At 38.2% G+C, this 15,904-nt stretch overlaps 3 protein-coding genes across 10 annotated transcripts in view; 2 read left to right on the top strand and 1 right to left on the bottom strand.

The window, feature by feature from the left end:
- Positions 1-7,648, top strand: part of FABP2 (fatty acid binding protein 2) — a 21,606-nt gene extending 13,958 nt beyond the window's left edge. The window contains exons 4-5 of the mRNA XM_054554791.1: positions 1,725-1,833; positions 7,413-7,648. Of these exons, the coding sequence (XP_054410766.1) occupies positions 1,725-1,833; positions 7,413-7,648 (345 nt within the window). The remainder of the gene's footprint in view (positions 1-1,724; positions 1,834-7,412) is intronic.
- Positions 7,572-11,166, top strand: C3H4orf3 (chromosome 3 C4orf3 homolog; the record flags this gene model as incomplete). The annotated part of the gene is given in 2 exon segments (NM_001133392.1): positions 7,572-7,891; positions 9,450-11,166. Coding segments are annotated over 2 exon segments (201 nt in total). The 3' UTR covers positions 9,451-11,166.
- Positions 9,452-15,904, bottom strand: part of USP53 (ubiquitin specific peptidase 53) — a 79,681-nt gene continuing 73,228 nt past the window's right edge. For all 8 annotated transcript variants that reach the window (XM_002815091.6, XM_063723619.1, XM_054554407.2 and 5 more), the window contains one exon: positions 9,452-15,904. In XM_002815091.6, coding sequence (XP_002815137.3) covers positions 15,031-15,904 — 874 coding nt within the window. In that variant the 3' untranslated portion in view covers positions 9,452-15,030.

Below are 15,904 nucleotides of genomic sequence, written 5' to 3'. Positions count from 1 at the left end.
GGCGTGAGTCACGGTGCCCGGCCCTTTTTGAGAATTTTTGTATCTATATTCATAAGGGATACTGGTCTGCAATTTTTTTATAGTGGTAAAAGCATATAACATAAAACTTACCATATTAATCATTTTCAAAAGTCAGTTTAGTAGTGTGAAACATATTCAAACAGTTGTGAAACAGATCTCCAAAACGTTTTCATCTTGCAAAACTATAAGTCTACGCCCTTTAAACAATTGGCCTTTTCCCTCTGTCCCCAGCCCCTGGTAACCACCACTCTACTTTCTGTTCCTAGGAATTTGACTACTTAATATACCTCATGTAAGTGGAATCATACAGTATTTGTCTGTCACTGGCTTATTTCATTTAGGATAATGACCTCAAGGTTCATCCACGTTGTAGCATTTGACAGGATTTCCTTCCTCTTAAGGCTGAATGATATTCCATTGTATGTATATAATACATTTTTCAATCCATTCACCTGTTGATGGATATTTGGGTTGCTTCCACCTCTTGGCTATTGTGAAAAGTGCTGCTATAAACATGGGTGTGCAATATCTGTGATTTTCTTTTCTTGTGATGTCATTATCTGCCTTGGTATCAGAGAACTAGCTTAATAGAATGAGTTAGAGAGTGTTCCCTCAGGTCTATTTATCGGGAGAGTTTGAAAAAGAACAGTGTTAATTCTTCTTTAAATGTTGGATAGAATTCACCAGAGAAGTGATCTACTCCTGGACTTTTCTTTGTTGGAATGTTTTGATTACTGATTGAATCTCTTTACTTGTTATAGGTCTGTTCAGCTTTTCTATTCATCTAAGTTATCTAATTTGTTGACATACAATTGTTCACAGCATTATCTTATAATCCTTTTTATTTCTGTAAGTTTGGTGGTAATATGTACACTTTCCTTTATGATTTTAGTTATTTGTGTCTTCTCACCTTTTTCTTCCTGTAGCTAAAGGTTTGCCAATTTCGTTCATCTTTTCAAAGAACCAATTTTGGTTTCACTGATTCCTTCTATGGGTTTTGTATTCACTATTTCATTTATCTCTGCTCTAATCTTTATTATTTCCTGTCTTCTGATAGCTTTGAGTTTACTTTGCTCTCCTTTTTCTATTTCCTCATGTTGTAAAGTTAGGTTGATTTGAGATCTTTCTTTGTTAACATAGGCATTTATAGCTATAGATTGTCTTCACTGCAATCTACAAGTTTCCCTATGTTGCATTTTCATTTTCATTTGTCTCTAAGTATTTTCTAATTTCCCTTATGATATCCTTTTTGAACCACTGGTTGTTTAAGAGTGTGTTAAATTTCCACGTTTGTGTATTTTCCAGTTTTCCTTCTGTTATTAACTTGTAACTTCATTTCATTGTTGTCAGATCTTTCTGACTTCAATTTTTAAAACTTCATTGAAACTTGTTTTATGCCTTAATATATAATATATCCTGGAGAATGTTTCATGTATACTTGATAAGACTTGATATTTTGCTGCTGTTGGGTGGAGTTCTGTATGTGCCTGTCAGGTATAGTTGGTTTATAGTGTTGTTCAAGTCCCCTATTTTCCTATTGCTCTTCTGTCTAAATGTTATACCCATTACTAAAAGTGAAGTATTAAAGTTTCCAAAAACTTTTGTAAAACTGTCTATTTCCCCTTTCAATTCTGTCAATGTCTGCTTCATATATTTTGATTCAGTATTTTCTTGGTTGCTGTAAACTTTTGACTGTCTTCCAGCATTCTGAAAAAGTTATTTCAGACAGCTTTTGCTTGTTTTTCAATGCTGCTGTGGAGGGACAGGAACTTGGAGCTGCTATTCCACCATTTTGGACACGGGTCACCCAAGGTGACTTTTTGACACTAGCTTTCACTAGAACAGAAAAAACAACAACAACAATAAATCTGTTCTCCAACAGGCATATTTATAGATATGAACAAGAAAGCTGAGCTTTTCCAGTAGATGCCTTAAGCCACATTCCCTGCATCTATCTCTTCCATTCCACGTTGGTCCTTGAGTAATCCCCGAGGAATCACAGCATTCCATGAAATTTAGTTTAAAAAGCACTATTATAAATCATTAAAGCCCCTTGATACTTATGCGTCTACTGTCTGTGATCTGATGCCATAAACAGTTAAATAATAATTTTGGACTAGACTGTGTCTTGTTTATTTTCTAATTTACTTTTTTTCAACAAACTTTCCAACTTCTAGTTAATAAAATGCATTTTCATTGAGAAAATTTGAAAAATATGGAAAAACACAAAGAATGAAACTATCGGTGATCCCATTTTCCAAGGATAACTTCTGTTAACACGGTTACATTTGTCACACTTATAAGTCTAATTCTGGTCAATATTTTATATATAGCAATGATCACCTTAGCATCCATTTATTTATTCTAAATTAACAACTGTTTAATTCCAAGCATAGGTTTTAATTCCAAGCACAGGTTTCCTATGCTTGGAAACCTATAATCTTATGAGATAAAAACATGTCATGTATTGACTAACCTTTGAGACTCCATCCTCAATGACTGCCTCTCTAACATCTTTCAATAAAACAAACAACAGGTTGATTGCTGATGACTAGCTTAATGAAATTTCAAAGTTGTAGGTTTCAACATCTTTGTCATTTGTGCCTACTAGTTAAACTCTGCTCTACTGAAGTTGTTTTTAAACTTTTAAAAGCAGAAGGATGCTTTGTTTTGAAATAAAATCTTGTATGTAACTCTAAAATATAAACAAAACTAAGTTTTTATGGTTGAAGTCTATCTGTACACATATAAGTACAGACATGTACATGTACATGTATAATACATGTGCATGTATAAGCATAAAGAGGTTTAATTGTATCTGACTAGTATGTTCACAGCCAGTTCTGCTCAGCCTTTCAAAACCCAAATCATTATGCAGAACCCCAGGCTCTGTGATACTGTTTGAAAACTTCATTGCTCTGTTATATGTCCTCAGTCAGTATTTTTAATGAATCGGTTGGTATTGCTTCTGTATCTCTTATGGCTCCTTGGACAATGCCTGACACACAGCAGGTATTAAAATGTATTTACTGAAATTAAAGAAGGAAAATCCACAAAGGGGAAAGGATTGGCACATATTCATTACTAGTACTTCAAAACACCTCAGAAAGTATCCCCGCTAAGAGTATAGGTCAATAGTGTTAGATCCCACTGGTATCATACACTATTATGTTCTAAAACACACAATTTTACAAGTATTTTTTTGACTGGGATTGTGTTAGTGGTTGCAGAATATAACAAAATATTGTTGAATATGTACTAAATTTCTTCCATGAGGAAGACACTGTTTAAAGAGCTGTGGAGATTGCAAAGATGGCAAAAATACTGTCTCTCCTTTAAAGAACACTTAATAATTGCTAGGTTCAGTGGCTCATGCCTGTAATCCTGGCAGTTTGAGAGGCTGAAGCAGGAGGATCACTTGAAACCAGGAGTTTCACTAGGCAACATAGTGAAAACCCATTTCTACAAAAATAAACATTAATAAAAAGCAAGCCTGGCATGGTGGTGTGTGCCTGTAGTCCTAACAACTGGGAAAGCTGAGGTGGAAGAATTGCTTGAGCCCAGGGGTTCAAGGTTGCCATGAGCTGTGATTGCACCACTGCACGCCAGCATGTGTGACAGACCAATACCCTGTCTCAAACCAAATGAACAAAACTTAATACTCTAACAGGGGAGAAAATTTACATAAAATTGCTACAAAGCAAGCCAATGTGCCAGACAATATCAAGAAAATTTCAGTGTTTTTTGAGTCAGAGGTAGGGAAATTTTGAAAGATGACCAGTCTAATAAATAGCCCCATTAATAGGAGGCCATTACAGAATGTAGAGGGAAATAATAGGTGCCAAAGGAAGGCAAAAAACTATGGAAACAAATACTTCATTCACTGCCTTGATCTTGAGAAAATAACCCTCTCCCCAAGAAGAAAACATGACATAGAAGGTGGAGACAAGTTAAATGTGAAGTTTTCACAATTGGTATGTTAGAAATACCAAGAATGGAGAGATCAATGTGAATTGTAGCAAAGGAAATTTTATGAAGTAGGCACTTAAGTTGGGCCCCAAAGGATGAGTAGGATTTAGACAGGTGAGAAAGCATTCCAGTTTAACAGGAAAAACATGCACCAAAGCCCAGAGGCCAAGAGAATAGTTTCCATGAGGAAGATGGAAGAAAGCACTCTGACTGGAGCAAAGAATGTTTCCTGGGCACCAGGTTGGCTGAGTAGAGTGGAGCCAGATTAATAGTGGGTATAAAGGTGGGAACTGCTAAAGCCAAGATGAAGATAAAAGAGAAGCTGCAACCTAGTTATGATGATAGTACAACTCTTTCTTTGTTAGAGTGTGGAGGGAACACGGTCTTGCTCTGTTATCCAGGCTGAAGTGCAGTGGCACGATCACAGTTCACTGCAGCCTCGACCTCAAGTGATCCTCCCAATTCAGCCTCCTGAGTAGCTGGGACTACAGGTGTGTGCCACCACACTCAGCTAACTTTTCTAATTTTTGTAGAGATGGGATTTCACCATGTTGCTCAGGCTTGTCTCGAACACCTAGGCTCAAGCAATCCACCCACCTTGGCCTCCCGAAGCACTGGGATTACAGGTGTGAACAACAGCGCCCAGCAGATAGTACAACTCTTAAACAAAGAAAACTATCGAGGATATACAAAGGAGTAAGAATGAAAAAGAACAGCCTGGGTGCAGTGGCTCATGCCTGCAATCCCAGCACATTGGCAGGCCAAGGCAGGCGGATCACCTGAGGTCAGGAGTTCAAGACCAGCGTGGCCAACATGGGGAAACTCTGTCTCTACTAAAAATACAAAAATTAGCCAGGCGTGGTGGCAGGCGCCTGAAATCTCAGCTACTCAGGAGGCTGAGGCAGGGAGAATCGCTTGACCCCATGAGGTGGAGGTTGCAGTGAGCCAAGATTACACCATTGCACTCCAGCCTGGGTGACACAGCAAGACTCCGTCTCCAAAAAAAAAAGAATTGAAGAGAACAATAACAACAAAATGAATAAATAAAATGACCCAGAAGATGGAGAAATAACCTGTGGTACCAATCAACAGGGCTGTTGTTAGGACAGGTACTCAATTTGAAAAGGAGGAAAAGATGAAGTTAAGATGAGAAAGAATAATTTAAGATAAACACATATATTTCCAGATGAAAATTACAGTAACCAAATTCTCCACTGTTGGAGAGGTTATCTATAAAATTAATTTAATTCCTAGGATGATCATGAGGATGCTTTATCACATGGACATACTGGCTTGAGAGCTGCATACAAAAAATTTGCATTATCCCTTAGGTTAAAGCAAAATTCATCATCGTCTCCCTCCTGAAAACTTATTGCACTTGAAGTTCAGAAGATCTGTAACGTCTTCTTAAAAACACTTAGCTGTCTTTGGCCTGATGGTTACAGCATTTTCATACACCACCTTCTCCACCCCAGCCCAATCAGATTAATTGTGCTGACAGAATTATGGAAGTGTTGGATCATGGTTGCAGTGCAATGATTCAATCTGTAGTCCCTGGTGCATATTTTTCACTTGAACATGTGAAGTAGAAAGTTCAAGGTGGTTGGACAAGTGCAGAGGTATTGCATGACTGACAGTGAACCTGGATTTCAGTACAGTACTTTTTAAAATTTAAATTGCTTTGATAATGGCAAATGCCAACTGAGCAAGGTGGCTCATGCCTGTAATCCCAGTACTTTGGGAAGTCGAGGCAGAAGGATTACTTGAGGCCAGTAGTTCAGAACCAGCCACAACACACTCTAAACTCATTTCTGTAATGTGGCATAATCAACAATCAGTGGGACTTTTACAAGGGTAAAGTCAGAAATAGAATCTTTCAACTGAATTTAGTTTAAATAACCCCTCCTTATTTGCATTAGTTGCTCTTCCAAGTCTGACAGACGTTCCTGACTCAAGATCAGATCATACTATCAACATCCCCTCATGATGAGCATGTGACTCTGGGCCAAAGACAAGTTTAAAACCATTTCAAGACCTGTTCAGTTTATGTCATGCTTCTTCAACACTAATAATCTCAATAATTTTTTATCAATCCTACTTCAATAACTAGGAGTAATTGATCCTACCTCGTCAGCGAGAAGAATGCTTCCATCTCTGGTAGGGGCAATTGTTTACTTGCCTTTCCTAATTTTTGTAAAGATTCAATGCCACTTAAGCCCAGGGTCTTTTTGCCTACTACCATCAGACAATCTGCATTACAGCACACAATCTAATTAATTCTCAGGTAATGGCCCTCTCATCCCAGAATCTACAAACCATTTTTCTTGAAAGGTCATATACTATCTTTGTCTCTAAAACCCGGCAATTGATTTGGAGGCAAATTGGAGCAAGGTTAGGAAGCTACGGAACAGCTTTAAGAGTGCTGGATTTGGAGTTAATTTTAGGCTTTATAATTTTTTTAGTAACCTTGGACAATTCACTCCTTTTGTGTCTCATTTCCTAATTCTATAAAATGGAGTACTGCCCCTTCAAAGAGGTTTTACGACGATTTAATGACTTTGTAAAAACACAACTACAGTCTTATCTCCATTTACCATGCACTAAGAGAACCACTTATATGTCTGGGTGCCCGTATTTTCTGAACAATTCAGGAATCATAATGTGACAAGAAAGAGAATATTTGAAATTGGACCCACGAGGTAAAATCCAGGCAGTATTGGTCATTTTCTTCCTACTAGCATTCTATTCTTGCTGAGGCTCACACTCGAAGTCAAATAACCTTTGGGTTATTCTTCCCACCCCCCTTTCCCCCCAGACGGAGTCTCGCTCTGTTGCCCAGGCTGGAGTGCAATAGTGGCGTGATCTCAGCTCACTGCAACCTCCACCTCCCGGGTTCAAGCGATTCTCCTGCCTCAGCCTCCCGAGTAACTGGGATTACAGGCGCCTGCCACCACGCCCGGCTAATTTTTCGTTTTTTTTTTTTTTTTTTTTTTTTAGTAGAGACGGGATTTCAGCATGTTGGCCAGGCTGGTCTCGAACTCCTTACCTCAGGTGATCCGCCCTTCTCGGCCTCTCAAAGTGCTGGGATTACAGCGGGGCGCGGCCAGGTTATTCTTAAACCCGCTCCCTTGAAGTACCTGCAAAATGCTCACGTGCTGCTCTCTGGCCCGTTTGGAAACTCAGTCCCGTGAGTAGGACGTCCACCTCATTGGTGGTGTTTAAATATTAAGTGTTAAATGCTAGAGACAGTACAAAACCCACCAGAGGGGGCCTTCCTAACACGTTGGCATAAGGATCCAAACGGAATACAGGGATAGGAGAGGTGACCTTGGGCAGTTTCAGAGAGGAGTCCATCACCTGACTGGACTGGGCCTTTCAGTGGGACGAGCGTGTATTTCTTCCAAAGAAACCTGAATAACCAGCTCTCGGCCTGGGACGCCGCGAGGCAGAAGTAGGCGGGCCCATTAACTTAGTGTCAAGGCGGAAGCCGCGCTTCATGCCCGCGGTCACGGAGGCAGCGGAAAGCCGAGCCAGGCGCCTGCGCGCTGGGGAGAGTAGGTTCGGAGTCCGTTCCGGAACCCGGGGCGCCGCGGAGTGCGCAGGCGGCCAGACTCCGCTCAGTTTCCGGTGCGGCGGACACCGAAGTCCGGGAACTTAAGCATTTTCGGTTTCTAGGGTTGTTACGAAGTTGCAGGAGCGAGATGGAGGTGGACGTACCGGGTGTTGATGGTCGAGATGGTCTGCGGGAGCGGCGAGGCTTGAGCGAGGGAGGGAGGCAGAACCTCGATGTGAGGCCTCAGTCTGGGGCAAATGGGCTTCCCAAACACTCCTACTGGTTGGACCTCTGGCTTTTCATCTTTTTCGATGTGGTGGTGTTTCTCTTTGTGTATTTTTTGCCATGGTGAGTATCTTGAATGCAAAATTGGGGTGATAAGGTGCTTAGAGATCATTTGTTCCCTTTTGGGCGGGGTGGGGACTGAATTCCAGAGAGTTTATATATGTCCAAGATCACACAGCTGGTGAGTGGCGCAGTCGGGTGGGTGGGGGAGAAGGACTAGGAGTAAAATGTCTTTCTTTAGCACGTCCGTGGGAGTCTCCAAAGAAGTGTGGAGAAAAGTTGGCGTCATATTTTCTCATGATTTGGAATGAAACCAGCTAGGCTTGACTTCCTGCAGCACCATGAAGCGATCGGAGAAGTTATTTCGCTTTTTGGAGTTTTTTCATCTGCCATTTGGGACCATTAGTAACCCAGGTCATAGGGGTGTAGTGAAGATTGAGATCGTAGTGATTTGCATGTTGCCTGGCAGTAGTAAGTGCTCAACGAAAGATATTTTTACTATACAGCTGTTTAACCATGAGCAGACCACGCAGCTGTCTCAAACAAAACATGTACAAAACTGAACTCTTAGCAGCATCTTACCCAAATTTACTTGCCTTGCAGTGTTACCATTTCAGTAAACGCCAACTTTATCCACCGTTACCTCCCAGAAACCTGAGACACTTTGCCCTTTTCTTACACACATCCACATATCCTAAAACACCAAGTCACAAAATTCTGTAGAGTTTACTTGTAAAACTCATGCTCTCCATTTTCATCGCCACTCGCTCTGAAAAGACAATTCTGGCAGAGGGTAAAGGAAGGGAACTTAAGAGAATAGGGCAGGAGAAAGCAGACATCAAATGGAGATGGTGGTAAGAGACAAGCTAAGGAGAAGCAGTGAGATGAAACAGGGCTCCTATGGGAGAAGAGCAGTGTAGCCCATCTAGACAGCTCTCCTGGACTTTGGAGTTGATTGTTCACTCACTGTTAACTCCTGTTAGTCACCATGCCTATGAGTTACTTCTGAAATTCTCACTTCTTGATAGGCAGTCACTTCTTCCGCACCCCCAACCCCCATCCTATATTTTCACCAAGATTTGGGTGTCTTAAGCCTCACTGTCTGATTTCTTGGATTGTGTGCTAAGTTAGAGAAGACAGACAGGGCCAGGCACAGTGGCTCACGCCTGTAGTCCCAGCTACTTGGGAAGCTGAAATAGGAGGATTGCTTGAGCTGGGGAGGTCGAGGCTTCAGTGAGCTGTGAACGTGCCACTATACTCCAGGCTGGGAGACAAAGCAAAACCCTGTCTCAAAAAAAAGGGGGGCAGGGGAGCGAGAGGGATTAATGTGAGGATGGCAAAAGGGATAGGGATTTTTATAAAATTCTCTGTCAAGCCATTTGTAAAGGGAGAGTTTTACTCTCCCTCCCTGTTTTGGTAGAGACTGATAATCTCAAATACAGTGGGTTTTTTGTGTGTGTGTGTTTGTTTTTATGACCTGAATTTTCAGCTCTGGATAGAAAATAGAGGCCTTACAAGAAATGTTCTAGGCTTTTTCTTTTATCAATATGTAAATAGGCATAAAGTGTTAAAAACTGGGAAGATAAAGTACATATTGCTGACAAATACTTGCTTTTTACAGACTTGTTCGCTGATATCTAAATTAAGAAGTTGGTTCTTGAGTGAATTCTGAAAATGGCTACAAACTTCTTGAATAAAGAAGACAGGACTCTCAACAGAAGAATTTCACATCTCCAAGGGACCCTTCCTTTCATTTTACACTTTGTTACTAATTTGCAGAACTCTATTAAATGAGTAGGATTTCACCCATTCCTAGCTAAGTTCTTAAAATTAAACCCTTTGGTTCGTGTTTAAAAACTTTCAAACATCTGATGGCTTTACAGGGGCTGAATATAAAAGCATTGTACTTAAAGGTCTTGTGTATTCATTAAGAAATATAGTAATGTCTTTTAATGTTTTAAGAGTTGATCAGGATTTACTATGATGCAAGTAATAGGATGATTAATAAGGGAAGGTTTTTATGAATTCAAAAGTCAATTATTCAAAAGCAGGGAAAGATTTTGAGAGAGGGAACAAAGTATTCTTAGATTGCATAGACGCTGCTAGGTTCCAGTTTTAATTTTTAGGTTTAGTTGGACTCTGTTATGAAAAGATAGGTTATGGGTGGGCGACAGGTTGATACAGTCTTAGAAAAAGCAGGTAATATCAAAGTATTGGAAAGCTAGCATGCATGCCCTCTTAACCTGGGCATCTTCCCCCTTTTTTCCTTTTAAACTCTTGAGCCTCCTATAACGAAGGATTATGTGTTTCAAACCTATTTTTTATTACTGTTTCATTAAGTGTGCTTGTACCCAAAACATTTATTTGTATAATATCTGTAACTTGCTTAAATACTTCAGCAAAGTCAGCATATTTACTCATTCAACAAATATTTGAGCCAGGCATTATTTTAGACACAGCAGTGAACAAAACAAAAAGGCATTCTTGCCTTCATGGAGCTTACATTCTTATTGTTATTTAAATCTAAATGTTATAAAACAAGAATTTATATTCTAGGGTTGATCAGCTAGTATTTAATCAAAAAGGCTACACTCCCATAGCAGCTACTCTAAGCTGTACTGACTAATAAAAAATATTACTGTTGGCTGGGCACAGTGGCTCACGCCTATAATCCCAGCACTTTGGGAGGCCAAGGGCGGTGAATCACTTGAGGTCAAGAGTTGTGAGACCAGTCTGGCCAACCTGGTGAAACCCTGTCTCTATTAAAAAATACAAAAATACAAAAAAATTAGCTGGGCATGTTGGCATTCACTGCAAGTCCCAGCTACTTGGGAGGCTGAGGCACGAGAATTGCTTGAATCCGGGAGGTGGAGGTTGCAGTGAGCCAAGATGGGGCTCTCTAACGTGGGCAACAGAGATCCTGTCTCAAAAAGAAAATATTCCTGTTAGCCCTAAAGGCTTTACATGAGGAATGGTAGAAGTGGTCTTTTGTTTAAAATAGTTGCATTCAGTATATATGAATTGTCTTAAATATTTTGGGGATATTCCCCCCGCTTTTAAACAGGGCATAAGATCTGGTAAACTCTCTGTATATCTTCCTACCTTTCAAAATCATTCTTAGGGTTAGTCAAGTCTGGAATATAATTGCTGACTATAAAGTTAGCAATTATGCTTTTAAGGAGTTGTCACATCAAGCTAAAGAGAACCATCTATGGAAGGTATGGTTGAAACATCTGTAGGAACACAGAACTGGGATTTCACTGAGTTTACCCAGTCAACTGTGTGAACTGTTTCTGCACTGCTTGCTAATGGTTTCATCTAATAAATGTTTACTTACATAGCTGAGTTTGGTTTTATTGTAACAAATTACCTCGTGGTGTAATTGTGAGGTGATTAACAGTTCTCACATAGTTTACTGTTAGGTCACACACAGACTTCCGATCATAATCCATACTGCCTTTTTGAGCCTAAAATCAGCCTACTACCACAATTACCAAATATTCTGAAAATTTCTAGTATGGTGAAGATGGAGAGATCTTGGTGTGAAGGTTAATTTTATATGTCATCTTGATTATGCTAGGAGATGCCCAGATTTCTGGGTTTGTCCATGAGGGTGTTTCCAGAAGAGATTAGCATTTGAATCAGTAGACTGAAAAAAAAAGAGCCACCCACTCCACTGCGGGTGGGCATCATCCAATCCCTTGAGGGCCTGGCTGGAATAAAAAGGCAGAGGAAGGGCAAATTCTGTCTTCTCTCTGCTTGAACAGGGACATCCATGTTCTATCCTTGGACATTGGTTCTCCTTATTCTCTGGCTTTCAGACATGGACCAGGGCCCCTGGTTCTCAGACCTTTGGGTTCGGACTGGAACTACACCATTGGCTTTCCTGGGCTTACTGTCTGCAGAAAGCAGATTGTGGGACTTCTCAGCCTCCATAATCACGTGAGCCAATCCCTCATAATAAATTTGTTTCTATATATATCCTGTTGATTCTCTTTCTATGGCGAACCCTGACTTAGTAATATGACATGACTGTAACTGGCATTTTAAAAATGGTGGCAGTATGAAGGCTGAATCTTTCCTATAGATAAGAAATTGTACCTACCATTAAACTGTGCCATAGCAAGTATAGTGACTGCTTACATTGCCCTCAGTTTGAAGGCTTTTAAGAAGTGGATAAATGGAACACCAAGAAAAGTTGCAAACTTGCTAAGATAACAAAACATAAAAGACATCAAAAGAAAATGTGACTTTACTCTGATAAATTCTTTTGTAAATTTCACACCATTTTATATAAAGTGAAATGATTGTTTTAGTAGTTCCTTTTGAAATGAACTGGCTTATTAGCCGTTGCAAGGGATAGTTTTTAGGGAGCTTAACCTGAACGTTTTAGGATGTAAGGAGCTGCAAATACTCAGTCCATAAGTGGCATGGGAGTACATTTGGAGACTTCAGCCTGTGAGCTAAGAATATTTTTTACATTTTAATATGGGGGAAAAAAAAACTTACATGAAAGTTATATGCAATCTGGATTTCTATGTTGACAGTTTTACTGGAAAACAGCCATGTTCATTCATTTACATATTGTTTATGGCTGCTTTCACATTACAAAGGCAGAGTTGAGTAGTTATTACAGAAATATTATGGTCCACAAAGCCTAAATTACTTTCTATCTTTATAGAAAGTTTGCCAACTCCTTTTCTAAGGAGCTGTGCTTTAGACCTTGCTGGAGTTTAACTCCTAGGATCTCCTGTGATAGATAACATTTTATGATCAGTGAAATTCAAGTACCCGTGACTTAACATGTCCCATAATAATCCACATTGGTGGGAGGGTGACACACAGTTCATGAATGCAAAGAGAAGTCCAATCATATAAACTTAAAAATCAGTTTATCTTAAAATTTTTTTGAATTAGAAGAAATTAATTTCACATGAAAATATAACATTCTGAAGGTAAGTATTTTAAACATTACAACTGTTGGCTGAATTATTTACAAAGTTATAATAAGCTTATAACTGGATGAAAACATCTATAAAAATAAATAGGCAACCTAGATGTAAAACTTTTACATGAAATAAAATGATTAGTATATATGTATCAATCTGTATTTGGAGTGTTGAATCAACATAAAAATAAATGGTCAGTTTCTAGTTTGTGTAGTACTACATGAGTCAGGAGGTTTCAACTGGACAGTACTTAAAAGAGGCAAAACTGGACATTTCTATTTGATGTCTACAACTCAACTGAGTTGAAAAGACAAATCTCTGAGACTGCTGTTAAATACAAAAGTTAGTTTAAATGTTTCAAATAATACATTTCCAACTCACATCTTAACCAAATAGAAAAAAAACAAAACTACACAAACTTTGTGAAAGCTATTAAAAAACCTGAAGCCCATTTTTCTAGTATCTTACAATGTTATAAAAGAAGTAAAAACTTTGGTATTTTAAATACAGGTTTACAAACTTTACATTATTTACAAACCCTCCATACTAAAAAATTATGTTAAAAATAAGCTTTCTTAAAAGATAAAATTAATTTAGCATTCAAGTATTTCTAACTTACAAGAATATAAAGTAATGATCACTCACTATTATAGTTAAAAAAGGCTAGTAAAAACTATAGGCAGAAGATAAAATTTGGCCAAGACTTGGTAACTGGGTGAAGTTAGACTTTTATAAGCAATTATTTTCTGTTTATCTAACAGTATTCACATTAAATTATTTACAACATTTTAGAATGTTTTAACACGATTTACGCAATCAGTCAAGTGGCTACATTTACTAGTTTATTGAATATATTTATGAGGTTTATCCATTTAGGAATGTAAGGAAAACTTTAGTTCTGTTTCTCAGTTATCAGGAGTGAACATAAAACTATTCTAAACCACAATTAGTTTACCAGCATAGTACAAAATAAAATGACAACTAATGAAATAAAGCAATTAAAGTAACTTATTTTTACTCATAAGGTTACCATAATAATAAAAATTCCTTTAATTTTCAAAGCACTCTTCATGAAAAGTAGTTGGGGTAAAATTACTATTTGTTCAAAGTAGAATAAAAGGGAAGGATGCTCTAATTAAACACTTTATTAAAATTAAACTCTCTATATGAAAGGTAGAAATTTAATCTGGAAACCTAGATAGATTTTCAAATTCAGATAAAATGGGTTGACAACCTATAAGCAGGTAATATTACAGCAAAGAAAATGTAGGCAATTACAGTGACATTCCCAATAAGAGGGGGCCCTACATTAATTCCTAACACTGGTGGTTAGCAGCCCAAAGTAAACCAAACCAAAATAAAGACCTTTCACATTTCATACAAAATTAGAAAAAAAGTAACGAGATAAATAAATACACTAAAGTTTAAGTATTTTAACTTTTTAACTTACATGGCTAAAGTAGCATTTATGAATACCTATAATAGTCAAAGGCCTAATTTATCTTAACTAGATACTCTGAAGACAAAAGTTCTAGGAGCAAAATTAAATTCCATCTGATCTTGAAAACTTACAAATTGTTAATCATATAAGGCTTTTTTTTCCCCAAATGCTATCAAATTCATAAGTCGTTTTTTTTAAGACACTTAAAGCGATCATATGCAGTGACTATCATAGAAGTCAAAAACAAATGGGTGAAGCCCTTTTCTGGTTACCCATTAGAAAGTGCTTCTTCATAAAGCAATTCTTTGACAAAAAAGTACCAGGCTACATATCACCTGGTACTTTTCAATTAGCATAGTTTATAATCTCCATAGATGAGTACTGGTTAGTTTAATACTTCCTAGTCTACTGGCCACAAAATAGGGTGACAAATTTAATTTTTATTCAACTGTAGCATATGACAAATGAATTATTATATCTCCCTGATTTTCTATTTTTCACAGCACGCCAAGACTATTCAAAGAGAATTTCTAAAATATCTAATATATTGATCATAAAATTATATATGTGTATACACATATACACATACGTATGTATAGTGATTAACAACTTTAAAAATGCCACGGGCTTTAATTTTATGTATCACTAGGTTTGGTCAGTAGGTTCCTATTTTATTTAAATGGCCTCTCAGAAGTAAAAGTTGGTCAATTTTACCAGTTATCTATTAGAATGTATGCTAGGTTTATATCTTTGTTCAGAAGGGCAGCTTGAACCAAGATTATTATGTAACACAGGTCTAGTCCTTTTTCACTCTAAGATAATGAATTATTACAAAAGCCACTGCTCTCTGGAAAAGAGAGCTTGGGCCTCTGATGGTATTTCAATCTATATGTATCCGTCATGCAGCTATCAACTGAAAAATAGGTAGTTAATGAAACTGTCTCATTTGGACAGGTAGAAATAGAGTCTAGTTCTGGTTGGCAAAATGCGTCAATGGCACCTGAGTTTGCCTGAAAATCGTTAGTTGAGGAGCTGGATGGACAGTTTGGTGTGTTGCCAAAACATTCTCTCACTTGAAATGTTTCTTTATGTCTTTCATCATTCATATGTGTACTCACTTCTAAACTTGGTTCTGAAGCTGTACTTAAACTGTGCTTCGGAAGATGAGAGGTAGCTTTAAACACCTCTGTAAGTTTGACATCAGGTGTAGATTCGCTTTTCTCTGACTGTGGCACACTGGTTATAGCATATTTCTTTGGTGGCAAAGGGGGTGGTAGATTCTGGCAAAAAAGTTTTGGCATCTGACACCCATCAGATCTGCTGGCTGACTGAATTATACATTCTGTGGATAGAGAGTTCTCAAAGTAACATTGATCCATGATATTTTGCTGCTGGATGAGAGGAGCAGTTTCTGGCTTTAACCCAACAGTTCTTAGGTGTGAAGACCATAATGAAGATGGTTCATTACTGTTCACTCTCTTCCCAGAAGCAGAGTTATCAACGTGAAAAGGCAAACCTGTTCTCTCAGAATTTTCTATATTAAGCCACTCAGAAAATTTGCATTCATTTGGTTTTTCAAGTTTCTGTTCATCTGACTGGTGGATATGTTCTCTTGCATTATGGTCCTTGGGTATTTGTAGACTGGATGAAGGAAATAACTTTCCATTGTTTTCATGTACATGTGAT

The sequence above is a fragment of the Pongo abelii genome, chromosome 3, assembly GCF_028885655.2.
Source record: "Pongo abelii isolate AG06213 chromosome 3, NHGRI_mPonAbe1-v2.0_pri, whole genome shotgun sequence".
Lineage (NCBI taxonomy): Eukaryota > Metazoa > Chordata > Mammalia > Primates > Hominidae > Pongo > Pongo abelii.
This window is presented reverse-complemented; position numbering and strand designations above follow the sequence as displayed.